Source organism: Aphis gossypii, unplaced genomic scaffold, assembly GCF_020184175.1.
Source record: "Aphis gossypii isolate Hap1 unplaced genomic scaffold, ASM2018417v2 Contig00597, whole genome shotgun sequence".
Taxonomy (NCBI): domain Eukaryota; kingdom Metazoa; phylum Arthropoda; class Insecta; order Hemiptera; family Aphididae; genus Aphis; species Aphis gossypii.
The window spans coordinates 105,133-118,986 of record NW_026083186.1 but is presented as its reverse complement, the minus strand read 5'-3'; the positions used below and the strand labels follow the sequence as shown (position 1 = coordinate 118,986).

Sequence of the window (13,854 nt, the reverse complement as noted above, 5' to 3'; positions counted from 1 at the left end):
ACCACCTTTTTCACCAACCACTAGAAATTATATCCTAGGCTGACAAATCATCTTCGTTCAGAATCGTTTTTCGTATACAATGATAACTATCATTGGATTCAAATTTAACACTCCTATAATATATAATAATGATCCATACGGTACCTAATGTACAGCAGAGCGGTACTCACTTGCCCGCTTTTTTGTTTGTTAAGTTTGTTGATGTTTGATATTTTTTCATGTTATTTCTTTAGTGTTTGATTTATGTTTAATTCAATTTTTTTTCTTTTGAATTTGTTGGATTTCAGTTTCAGCCTAGGAGGTGTTAATTTATTGATGTATGTTTAATGCTTTTATATGACGTCTTTAGTACGTGCCATCTTTTGTAGAATTATTAAATGCCAGTATTGTAAATACCATATTTTTAACGAAGTCTATTGATGGTTCAGAATCAGTAGATGGCGTCTCACATATCGTTTTGTTGTATTATATGTATGAATATTTTATAAGAGATGTTAGTACGTAAGAAATAAGTTAAGAAAAACTATAGATAATAAGTAAAATAGCAAAATTCAATAAGTTAAGCAATACTTAATTATTCACACAAATAGGTTAAAATAACAATTACATAATAATCATAGTGTCTAATAATTAAAAAAAGTAAATTTAACGTAGTAATAGAAAAATGTAAAACAATCGATAGTAATTCGATTGTAAGTGTAATATATAAGAGAGATGGCTAAGACAGCAAAGGGGAGTCAGTGGTGGTGATCGTGTGACTCGATCACCACCGGACGTCGTGTTTAAATAAAGTTCTTTTGCGTTATTTTGTGTTTAACTTTATTTTGGTATACGTCCGAGTAATCGGCGTATACGACAGTTTAAAATTCGAATTTATTTAACCCTTTTGTCGATACTTATTACTCATTGTAGTTATTAGTCATATTATATTTCTGTTATACTGTTTATATTATTAAATATAATATTATACTATTTGAATTAGTAGCTTTATTTTATATTGTCGATGACTGATGAGTTGCTGCATCCCCTGCATTGAACATATATAATATCATTATTCATTGTAGAAACTATAAAATATTTGATTATAAAGTTATAACTTGTATAAATAATATTTAATCTTCTAGATTAAATTCTATTATTATAGACGATAACATTCAGTATAATATATTATATATCATGATAAAATAAACGTTTATAAAAGTTTTTTTTATCATGTTATATATTATATTAGTATCAAATTTATAATTAAATGTTTTTACATAGAATCCATGACCTTGTAGGCCAACGGACATATTGTTATAACATATAACGTTTATTTTTAGTTGATTAATGATTTCCCAATAAGTCCATTAAGAGGACCCTATACCCGCATTTGGTGTTGTCCGCCTTACACACGCGTAACATAGTAAAAACTGTTAAATTAATTATAATTACATTTTTAATACATAAAAGGTACATGGTTATTAAGGTACGTGCACCTTAATAACTAAGTTCTCTATCTAGCTATCAGGATATGTATATCCCAGTAGCGAGTAGGTACAATACTACAATGATTATCACTATTATTATCTTGGGTTCGAACGATATCGAATTTATTACTTTTAACTTCTGGTCTTTATAATATGTATTTGATAAGTATTATTATGACCATTGACCAGTGCCGTGATCACCTTCAGTGGGGCCAGGCCCGGGACTAAGGGGGGGGGGGCAGAGGGGTCGCGTCCCCAGGGCCCACAATGTTATGAGGCCCCCCATGTTATGGGGGCCCCCCGGACAAAAATTAAGAATTCTAAATATCATTGTCACAAAAAATTAAATTAATTATTAAAAAAAAGTTATATCGTATAATATTAAATAATTAAGTATGTTTTTGACGTTTTTGTGGAATATACACTATTTCACTATTCCCACAGAATAAAGAAATTACAGATATTACAGTGTGTATTTCTATTCTCGATGGTTGAGTTTGATTAGCGATAGGTTAGGTTCATATATCAATAGTTTTGTTAATAATTTATTATTCGAGTTTTTATTGTATATAATCTATTTATAGATTGTTGAGCCCTGTAGCGCGTGTGGGAAATGCCACTATAGTGATTATTCTGTCTGACAGAATAATGCATGATAACTAATAATAATACTTATTGTGTTATTATTTTAAATAGCTCATAGATATTAGACACATCAACATTTAATTATCTGTACGGGCTATACGAATTTTTTTATTTCATATTTTTTAATTTGTTCAATTTAGAGAGTATTGGGATCTCAGTAAACCACCATTTGATGCTTCAAATGTGCATAAAATATTAGAATGGTTTGAGGAAACAAAAATAAAAGATGTATTTCCTAATATTTTAATTGCAATTCGATTAAACTTAACAATTCCTGTTGCAAATGGTTCTGCTGAACGGGCATTTGTTTGTTTGGAGTACAATTTTGTTTTTTTATATATTTTTACCTGACTTGAAAATGTTTGTTTTTACTATCTTTTCTATATTTATATGTATTTAACTAAAAAAAAAGCGGGCAAGTCGGTACCGCTCTGCTGTATACATTAGGTGCCATGTGGATCACTATTATACATTATAGGAGGGTTAAATTTGAATCCAATGATAATTATCATTGTATACGAAAAACGATTCTGAACGAAGATGATTTGTCAGCCTAGGATATAATTTCCAGTGGTTGGTGAAAAAGGTGGTTTGTATTTTAATGGCCTGAATACATCAAAATTTAAGTTATTTTATAATAATTGTAAGCTAAACTTATGAAAAATCTTGTATTAAACTTTCAACAATTAGATACTTATACAAACATTTTTATGAATTATACCTACAAAATAATTTGCAAATATTCATGCTTTTGACGAATTTTTGTCAATATTTGAACTTCAAATGCTAATAAAAAAAATTGTGCCTATTTATTCTTATAATTTTTTTGATCACTATAAGAATAACTTATGAGGAACTTTGCATTAAATTTTCAAGTATTTTGATAGAGATTTTAATAAAGATTTTATCGACACATAAAAAACAATTTTCAGAAAAATTGAAAATTTCAGTTGTCTATAAATAGGTAGCTCCCCATCACCCTCGTAACTCATAAGTGAGCACATTCGATAATTATGTTTTATGATTCATTCAGAAACTGACCAAGTGTTAAACAATACAACTAACAGAGAAGTGTTGCTCTTGTAGGAGTGCATTGAGGTTATGAATTAAAAAATAGTTAAAACTTGGCCACAATGAAGATTTCACAACTTTGATAGGCCAACTTTTTTGGGAGGGAGTTTGGAACTTGGCCTTTTTTAACTGTTATGTTTTTGTTGGGGACATCATTTATTTTTGCGGGCTTTTTACCTTTTACAACTTTGTTTGTATCCACCATAATTTAATCGGTTTTATTTTTCTACGGTGATTACTCTGAAGGATGGAAAATAAAAATCTTTAATATTTAAGTATAACATAATATTCTTGTTTATATAATTTCTTCATTATTTTATAATACATAATATAACTATAAACGTCCAAGTAAATTATCGAGCGACTGCCGGAACGTATATATCTATTATTATATCGTGATTTGTTCGATCGCACGGCGTACACAACACACACACAATACATACAGATCTGATATATTTTATACGAATACGGGTGACGATCGATTCGTACTGGAACGATAGTGTAATTATAAATTTATAAACCAGTCACTGTGAATATTTTTAATTTTTATATAATATACTCGTAAGTACTATGTATTATACTATTATGTACGCATAAGAATTAATAAGATATAATAAAAACGATATTTCGTCAACGAAAATTTATTTTCATTATTTTATTTTTTTGTCTACTTTTTAAAAACGGGACATTTTAGCGTCCCGAAGATTCCACGTTTGACAACGGGACTGTCCCGTTCAAAACGTGACGTATGGTCACCTTAAAATGAATATACCTTACCTATAATAATATTATATTGTTGACCTCATGACAAAATATGTTCAATGTTGTAATCTAATATAACTACATATTATCTTCGAAACATTAAATATAAATAAATTATTCTAAAATATAAATGGAATTAAACGTGATCTATAGAGCGTAAATTTGCTATGTTACCCACTTGTAAGACGGAGACAACAATAAATGGTTTTTTGTTTTAATTATGGAAAACTAATAAATACTAAATAGTAAATTTTCAATATTATTTGATTGAAAGCTAAAAAAGTAAAAACCATTTTGATTTATTTTGTCATGATATACGTGTAGTTATGATTATTTTCGTTCATAATTCTTAATTTATTTTCTTAATTCTTTAACAAATTAAATGTAGTAGTAATTATTCATTACCTTATTGTATTACCATGATTATAATATAAGATATAACGATATGGAAAGTGATCAAGCAGGGATTTTGAGATTTACAATGGACATTTTTGTTTATAAATAGTTGCTCTTGTTAAATAATAAATAAACATTAATAAACAATTTAATCTAACATAAAATTACATGACAATTTCTGTCGGGTCAACAAGTTAATATTAAGGATTATTAAGTGGAAATCTATAGATTATAAAATATTAATATACCTATAATAACTTAACTTGTTAGTTATTTTTGTTCAATCAAACTTATTAATATAATATAACTTATTCAGTTAAATTGTGTATTGTTTTAACTTAGCTTTTATAGTTAATTATCATTATTATACAGTTAAGTTAATTTTAATTTTTTATGTATAGATATAGCCTACAGGTTATTGTTGAATTTTATATCATGATTGTATAGACTACTTATCGAAAATTATTTTTTAATTAACAATTACTATTATTATATTATTTAATTATTATGACTATGATCTCTCGTATTATAAATTATATTATTAGTTATTATTATGTTACCACAAACGAGAATATTTTGTATGTTTAATATTTTGTTCCTATGTTCTATTAATAATTATATGATAAAATTATTTAAAAAATATTATTATTTATTATTAAAAATGTATTATATAATTGTAAATCCATTGTATAATCAACAATCAACCACAGTTTATAAAATATTTCAAAATATAAGATTACAATGATAGCACTTTTATTTTCTTCTTGGGCTTTTTCCGGTGTGATTGTAGTTTGGGTTTTTTTTGGGGGGTATTTTTTCCGCTTCCCATTGATTAAATATTTAATTATATAAAATTATAAAACCATCGGGGCTTCAAGAAACCTCCGGGCCCCTGGCCACAAATAAAACTGTATAAAATGTTAATATTTACTTGTGGAACTGAATACTTCCACCTTTAATGTGCCTATTAGTACATCCAAAAGCTGAACACGAGACAACCATATTGAATATACTAGATATACAAAATTGTCACAAATTACAAACTAACGAAAAGGCTTGAGATTATATAGGCATTTGAGTAAATATCTCAGCGATTAAGAACGATAGTAAATCGTTATTTACAAATTCATCGTATTTTCCTATGTAAAAATGAAATGTTTTGCCCTTCGGTGGTGGGAGTAACATCAAACACGACTGCTCGTTTTTACGGCCGAGTCCGCGCTCCAGTAAATTCTTATCTATCTCAGTGACCAGATGTAATCTTGTTTTTTGTTAATATTTCATGTTCATTCTATAAATAGTATAAAAAGTAAAAGTAAATAGTAATACACTCAACAGTCAATACTCATTTAATTTTGGCGGTTGTTACTTGTTAGTACTTAATTGTTACTTGTCGTCTTGTCGATCATATTGATCGTACACACTACACAGCCATACACTATACAAGTCTAAACTATTACTGTAGATGACTTACTAAACACGATGACTAGTAGATCGCGAGAACGTAATGCCATTAACAGATTTCACAACATCAATTCTCGTGAGTATATCCTATAAATATTGACGGTTATAATATTAAGGGCCTTAATTAGATGGTTAGTTGTTGGAGTGCAGAATACTACGATCTAATAAGAATTTGGCCAACTTAAATTTTTACTATCAACGTAGGTACCTACTTTCTGTTTTCATTTGATTTATATATTTGGCACTTATCATATGTATGTATTTAATAATACGGTTTTTTGGTTTTTATAAATTGTATTATAGCAGGGCTCTAGTCTGAGCAATCTCTAAATAAATACTGTGTATACACTCACGGTTAGGTTTTATTTTTTGCTGAAAAATAATTATACCTATTCGTATTTCATTGATATGTTCTACCTACATTTAAAATATCACAATTATTTGTATTATGCATATCCTTTCAATCTTTTGATTGAATCTCCGTGTTTATAATAGACTAGAATAAAAACATTAGTCTAGAGTGTTACTAAAGTTAATACAATACATGTGGTTGTTCCTTAATCAAGTGTCAAATAGTCATTTGGTATTTTTTATTATTTTTATGTTGGTAAAATATATTAATTTTGTGTAATAATCTCTTGTTTTAATGATTTGATGAAATAAAAAAGTATACCAGTTGGTAATACCCACCATAGTGTAAAATCATCATTTATCAGATTGTTTTATTTTATATAGTATTTAAGAAAAATAATCCTTAAAAAATATAAATAGTTCAGGTATTTAATATAACTATTAAATTTAGTTTAACTAAGTATAAATTATATTAATATGTTTGATGGTAGTGAATAGTGCAAAATAACGTGCAATACTATAGTAGGTACTATTCAAAGGTACCTACCTAATTTTTGTACTAATTATAGATTTTAGAATACTAAATTGATGCATATTTATATGGTAGAACTTTAAAAACATAATATAGGAGTATCCATTCCTCAATATTTTGTATTTCAAACTATAAACAAGGTATATTTTTTGTGGAAACATTGAATTGGTTCTTTAACAAAAATACAATTTACTTGGAGAACAATTTTACTTCAATGTTTAATGCGAAATAGTTGATTTGAGACTAAATAAACTAAAAACATTCTCATTCATAAAAAAATAAAAGCAAATAAGGTAAAGTTCAAATTCAAATCAATTGTATGCTGTTCCTCACAAAATTAATTCATCTGATTTGATTTTTGTCTTTCACCAATAACATAAGATTTATTAATTGTAGGTAGTGAACGTTATAATGAATACGATGATCGAAATACAAGACCTTGCACTAGAGGATTTGATAGATACTCAGATCGTCATGGTTATAAAAAAAAGGTGACATTCAAAGCAAACAACAATGGAGGAAATCAATATCGTAAAAGTTGGGATAGTAAAACTGACTTGGTTCGTGATCAATTGGATGGTGAATTTTCTATTCGAAATGGACCATCAAGAAATATTGCTCGTCAAAGGTGAATATTCAAAAATTTTAGTCATTACCACTTCTAAAATCCCTTAATATATCCATGAATGTGAATGTGAATTTATTCAATAGGTCTTTTCCCGAAAGAAATCTTGAACGAAGTGGTCATTGTAACTTCAGAAATTTACAGTCTTTAAGAGAAAGTATTACTGGATGGTACTCAGTATTTGTAAGTTCCAATTTTTAATTTATCAATTGTACATATTTAAATTATCATTAAACTTATTTTTAAGGTGCCAAATGTTGAAGATAGTGACGAAGTTTTACAAATAATACAAACGTATAACAAACCAGTTATACTATATCCATATAATGTATGCTATTTCTATACTAGTAGAATATATTTATTTATTTATTTATTTTTATTATTTTTATGTTAAATGTTTCAGCAAGCTAAGTGCTATTAAAGTACACGAATATATTAAAATTATCAATATTTATTTTACAGAAACAATATTTCGATAATGCATTAAGATTTTTTGTTGATGATTATAAGGTTGCTAACGCATTGCACAACACTAGCTATAAGATAAAACAAAGAGATGATCGAAAAGTAAGTTGAAATGATTCAGTTGTAGAGCTTTAAAAATGTTTTTTTAACAAAAAATTTTGTATTTAGTTAATTATAAAGGTGTTACCATATTTGCCTCCACGTGGTCCTATATCATTCACACCAGTATCCAATGAAGTAAGAGAGAAAATGATAGAAGCAATGGCGACCAGTTACAATCCTAGTACCAAGAGTTTGGATTTGTCACGTTTTCATACTTGTCCATGTATGTAAAACATTATTTTATATTAATTTAATAATAGTCACAAAAGGAATAAAGAAAACATATAAATTTTTGTTATAGTATTTACCGACAACCAACTGTTTGTACCATTAAATCGACCAGCAGTTCTTTTAGCAGCACTGAATATAGTTGCTCAACACACCAAACATGATTTGTATGGCTTAAGTCTTGAAAATAATCATATTTATTTAGGGGAAGGTCTTGTATGGATACGTAGATTGTTTCCTGAACTGAAAGTGTTGGATTTGGCTGGGAATAAAGTAATGTGTTCTATATTTTTCACTTTTATTGATAAAATATACTAAAATAATTTTTATTTCAGTTTTCTGATTTAAAAGAGTTAAAGTGTCTTTCTGGTTTTAATATTGAAGTGCTGAACTTGCAAGGAAATCCTCTGTGTGATACAGTAGACAAAGAGCAGTACAAATGGTATGTATGCTTTTGAATGTTTTAACACCACTTAACATGTATTTATATTATACGTGTTTTAGGAACTTACAACAATTTTTTCCTATGCTGATTAAGTTGGTAAGTATTAACTATTTAATCTTATTTCATTTGTACGTTAAATGTTGGCGAGGAACCACAAGATTGATATTTTTATTATAAATTTAATATATAATTTTGTCATAAATGTGTTGTCTTGTCTTACGTACATACAATGATACAACCAGAGACGTATTTAGGAATTTTGCTCTCCAGGTTATCTGAGTGCCATTATTTTGTTTTATCACTGAATTTACCTAGGTACTGTTTTGTGTCAAAATGCTCTCCAAAATTAACCGCCATGGCTCAAGCACCCCGGCCTCCCTAAATACGTCACTGGATACAGCATACTAAATTTTCATTTAGGAGAACCAAGTTTATGTTATTTGACTTTAAAAATAAACAAAATAATGTTATACATTTTAACAATGTTTTAGTTATTTTGAGACCATATTTTGACAAATTGATATGTCATTCCCTGAAAAATATTCTCTATCTTTTTTATAATATGTGTTTTTATTTTAAAATTACTTAAAATCATAGAAAAAATGATTCTGCGTAAATGCGTTTTGTCTATGTTGCTTGTGGGCCAGAGAGAGAAAACAAATAGTGCGCTGACATCATAAGTTTTTTGATTTCCTAACCAGCAAAAGTGATTGTAGTATTTCACAAGATAAAAAAATATTTTATGATGAAAATTTTTAATTTTTTTACATTTATTAAGTTACATTGATATTTAGGATGTAGGTCAATGCTATTTAATTGTTTTTAGGATAATTCAGAACTGCCATCTCGATACAGTACCATTGGAACCAAATTTAAAATGCCAATTCACTTGGGTAATTGTTACCCAATACCAGAAGGCCATAACCCTGAACTACCAAATCCTGTGATGAGTTTAGTTGAATCTTTTCTCACTCAATACTATGAACGTTTCGATAATCAAGTGTCCAGGCAAATGGTTTCAGAAGCTTACCATGAAAATGCCACATTTACATTATCCAGCAATTTTCTATTGAAAAAGTTGGTATATTATTTATTAAACATTTAATATTTATTTATAAACATACTATTAAATAGTTAAATAATTTTAATTGTGTTTAATTTTAGTGTCAAAGGTAGTTTATCACAATATTTGCCTGAAAGTAGAAATTTTTTAAAAAATGATAGAAACAAACAAGAAAGAGGTCGTTATTTACACAAAGGCAAAGAAAATATAATTAACTTTCTTGACAAGTTACCTAAATCCAAGCATGATCTTGGCTCATTTATAGTTGATGTTCCATTGGCAAATGTGGGTATCTTGTTATTTTAATTATTTTTAATAGTAATATTAATAAGTATTATAATATTTTTATAATTATTTTTTCTAGGCTGCAATGATTCAGATTGTACTGAATGGTGTATTTGCTGAAGACTTTAAAGAAACCAACCATAGGCATGTATACCGTTCATTCTGTAGAACATTCTGTATAGTATCTGTTGGAAGTGGTTGGAGTATAATTAGCGATATGTTTTTTGTAACAATAGTCACCGATGAGTTATTATTAGTAAGTGAATTTGTATTTATATGAATTTGTAAGTATTTGCTATAATACAAACATTTTACATTTCAGGAGTCTTCAAAACGGTTCCATGTTTTTAAACCAAAACCAATTTCATCAAAAAGAAATAATTCTAATGGTAACAACAACCAAAATGTAACTATGTTTATGGAGGATACAGATGAAATGACTGGCATGGAATCATCGTCATCTTCATCCAGCCAGCAGCAACCCACACCCAGCTACCCACCACCATCTTATCAGCAATCCACATTTTCATCATATCAGCCTCCCTCAATGACTGCTCCTATGAATCCACAGCAGCCATCACCCTATCAAGGGGGTATGTCGACATCTACTCCACAGATCCAACAAATGGCACCTGTTGCTACTGTAAATTTCCAACCAGACTCACAACAGCAGCCAACTGCCTCATTTAATATGTTTAACACAATATCACCTTCAACTCCTGCCTCCTTCCCTGTAAATCAATTATCTAATGAAAGACCTGTAAATTTGACCAGTGATGTTAATGCAAATCCTGATAAGATGACTATGGTTAAGAGTTTTTCAAATGAGTCTGGAATGAATAATGAATGGGCTAAAAAGTAAGTTATTACCTGTATTTACAATTTTTTAATTGCAATATTAAATGTTGATGTATTGTTATTTGTTAGTTGTGGTTTGGGAAATTTCTTCATATGATATTTTACAATTTGATAACAATATATTATAAAATTAACCTAGACATTTTTTTTTAAATTGTTTATGCTTGTAAGTAAGATTTTATTTTTATTTTCTAATTGTTAAATTATTTTTAACAGGTGTTTAGAAGAAAATGGATGGGATTATGCTAAAGCTGCTGCATGTTTTTCAGAACTGAAACCTAATATTCCTCCTGCTGCTTTCATACATTAGTAAACATAGTTTGATATAAATAAATCTTTCAATTTTTTCGATTTATTTTTCCATATTGTCAATAATTTTAATAAAATAAAAAAAAAAAATGTATATTTACTATTTTGTGGAACAACCAAAACCATATTTTTTTATCATAACAATTTTTTTTTTGTTTTTTTTTTGATTTTTTCCGTCGAGTTTCATAAATAATATAATGACATTATATAATATTATAATATAGTAGTTATAATAGTTGTTTGTATCTGGGGCTACTCCGGAGATATCAAAAATCACAGCTAAAGGGCACTGAAAATAATAAAACTGAACATCTTATTAAATGTTGATTCTTTTATATACACGAAGCACATGACATAAATACATTTAGGATGAAAAAAAAATCGGAAATATTATTTAGAGTTGTCTGTAAATCATTGGGTGTGAACCAAACATTTTTAAAATATTATGCGAACTACGAGATAGGCCGTCGTCGCGCAGGGTTATTTTAAATTTCTCATATTTCTTTGAATAATATATTTTATTTTTGCATACCTAGCATTATTAATTCAGAAATGTTTTTATTTTGTTTATGTATAAATACTTTACTATTATAAATAAACATTAAATCCATTTTTATTGTAATATACACCTTTACGATAATTCTCCAAAAATATAATATTTATTTATTTAATAATAATTAACGCCCATAATGGGTTTAATAGAGTTACAAAACAAAAATATATATATGTAAAAGTTCAAGTTATTTAACCAATAGAAAATATGATAGCTAAACATTTATAGATAAATAAAAGATAATAAAACTAAATTATTATGATTAGATTTCATATTTGAATACAAATTGTAACCTGATTGAATTATCATTTAAAAAAAATCTAAGTTTTTTTAATGAATATCCAATAGTTAACATTCTATTAATCGGAGCAAAATGATGAAGATAATGATTTTAGTGGTAGGTAATTGTGAAGAATGTTTGAGTTACTCGAGTTAAAATAACTAAGGACTTTTAAAGTTATTTGACTCAGTAGTTCTAGGCAGTCAATTTGAGAATTGAGTAATTTGTAGAGCCAAAGCACATCATTAATTTTTTTTCTATTTTCAAATGACTTAGATATTAAAATGGTCTGGTAGTTATTCAACAGATGTTTCAGTTTTTTTCGTTTTATTAGATAGTACACAAGTAAAAGCCTGTTATAAATAGGTTAAATTTTATTTTTTAAGCTAATTTGATGATAGTTCCAAATAATTATCGTGCCATATTCTAAAATAGTATCTAACTAGAGAGAAATATAGCACTTTTAAGCAATTTGGATTATTGCATTACCAGCAGTTGTGGTGTGCAAGCCAAACGGAGAATTTAATCATACATTATATTTAAATGATTTTTAAAAGTTTAATCGCTTGATAATAGAATAACTAGATCTTTAACATATTTAATTTATCGTAAATAATAATTTAAATATTGTTTTTTAAATAAATATTTAAAATGTTCATATCTTTTTTTAACGAAAAGTGCGTATAGTGATACTACTGGTACGTGGATAAATCTTTATAGAAATAAAAAAAATAATAAAACCAAGAATAATGACGGTTTGTCTATACCACAGCTGATATATACTAATACTAGATAGCCGTCTTCGTATACACCGCCGCAAAATAATTGAAACCGACGCCATTTGCAAAGAATACAACTCGGTAAACAAACGTTATCAATATTAGACTTTTATCAGTATAATACATATTATTATATTATAGAAATTTATTTATATCATTGTATTACTTAGTACTTACCTATATTTTATTATTTCTCACTTTTTCAGTTCTCTGTTTTATAGTATTAGACAAAACTGTTAATTAACCTATGCAGTATGTATTTATACTAATCTACATAAATTTGGGATATAACTAAATTATAATGTTTTATGAATTATGAAATATGAAATAAGGAAACATTGTCAAAAATACTAGGATATAAATTACAGGTACTACCTTATTATAATTACTTATATTATTAACAAAAATAACAATTAGTAAACAGTAGGTAATACAAATATAAGTAGGTAGGCACATACAACATTATTATAAATATATTATTAAACAAACTTAGTTGTGTATTAAAAAAAGGTAGTTACATGACATTATTATTATTTAAAAAAACAACGAATTTATACACTTAGCAAAAAAACGTAGAGTAAGTGAACATATAATTATTGATTATAAAAAGAAAAGTTTTTGTTATTTTTGGCGTTTGCTCACAGGGTTTAATAAGTCTGATGAAAACTGTTTGCCATAAGAATGTAAACGAACACTTAAAAATTTTTTTTACAAGCAATGTTATTAAAACTAGTTTATGTGGTCTTTCTAAAATTTCAACATTTTCACAATTTAAATTTTTAAGTATAGAATGGTCTAAAACAAATTTATTAACAACATGACTAATAATTTTTTTGTCCAAATTTTTAATATTAATATTTGACAGATGGTTTGTATGATACAAGAAACTAATTTCAGATTCTTTAATTATTCTATAAACACAATTAGATGTTATGACTAAACCACCTTGATTTTTTTGGAGAACAAACTGTTTGTGTCGGAATGGTAAACTATAATCATGTTCATTTATATTTTCTGTCAGTGATGTTATGCAGGAATTGCAGTCTATGATTTTACAAATCTTTTTAACAATATACCCTGTAATATAATATAAAATATTTTCTTTTGCCTCGATCATTGTTTTATTTGAGCTATTTAACAATGTCATTCTATTGATAATGTCTTCATCAATT

At 27.2% G+C, this 13,854-nt stretch overlaps 1 protein-coding gene across 1 annotated transcript; it reads left to right on the top strand.

Moving 5' to 3' along the window:
• The first annotated feature begins 5,732 nt into the window (after nt 1-5,732).
• Nucleotides 5,733-11,391, top strand: LOC114128812 (nuclear RNA export factor 1-like). Its single transcript, XM_050209806.1, has 14 exons — nt 5,733-5,883; nt 7,087-7,318; nt 7,402-7,498; nt 7,563-7,643; nt 7,778-7,882; nt 7,949-8,105; nt 8,184-8,383; nt 8,446-8,552; nt 8,615-8,651; nt 9,382-9,632; nt 9,720-9,903; nt 9,983-10,159; nt 10,226-10,761; nt 10,978-11,391. Exons 1-14 carry the CDS (start codon nt 5,826-5,828, stop codon nt 11,069-11,071), a joined length of 2,316 nt encoding a protein of 771 aa, XP_050065763.1. The 5' UTR covers nt 5,733-5,825; the 3' UTR covers nt 11,072-11,391.
• The last annotated feature ends 2,463 nt before the right edge of the window (nt 11,392-13,854 follow it).

Bases quoted from the DNA above. Each gene is read 5' to 3' on its own strand.
- LOC114128812 (XM_050209806.1), top strand. From the start codon at position 5,826: ATGACTAGTAGATCGCGAGAACGTAATGCCATTAACAGATTTCACAAC. The intron at 7,319-7,401 runs GTGAATATTCAA...TTTATTCAATAG, and splicing joins AGAAATATTGCTCGTCAAAG to GTCTTTTCCCGAAAGAAATC. The intron at 8,384-8,445 runs GTAATGTGTTCT...TTTTTATTTCAG, and splicing joins TGGATTTGGCTGGGAATAAA to TTTTCTGATTTAAAAGAGTT.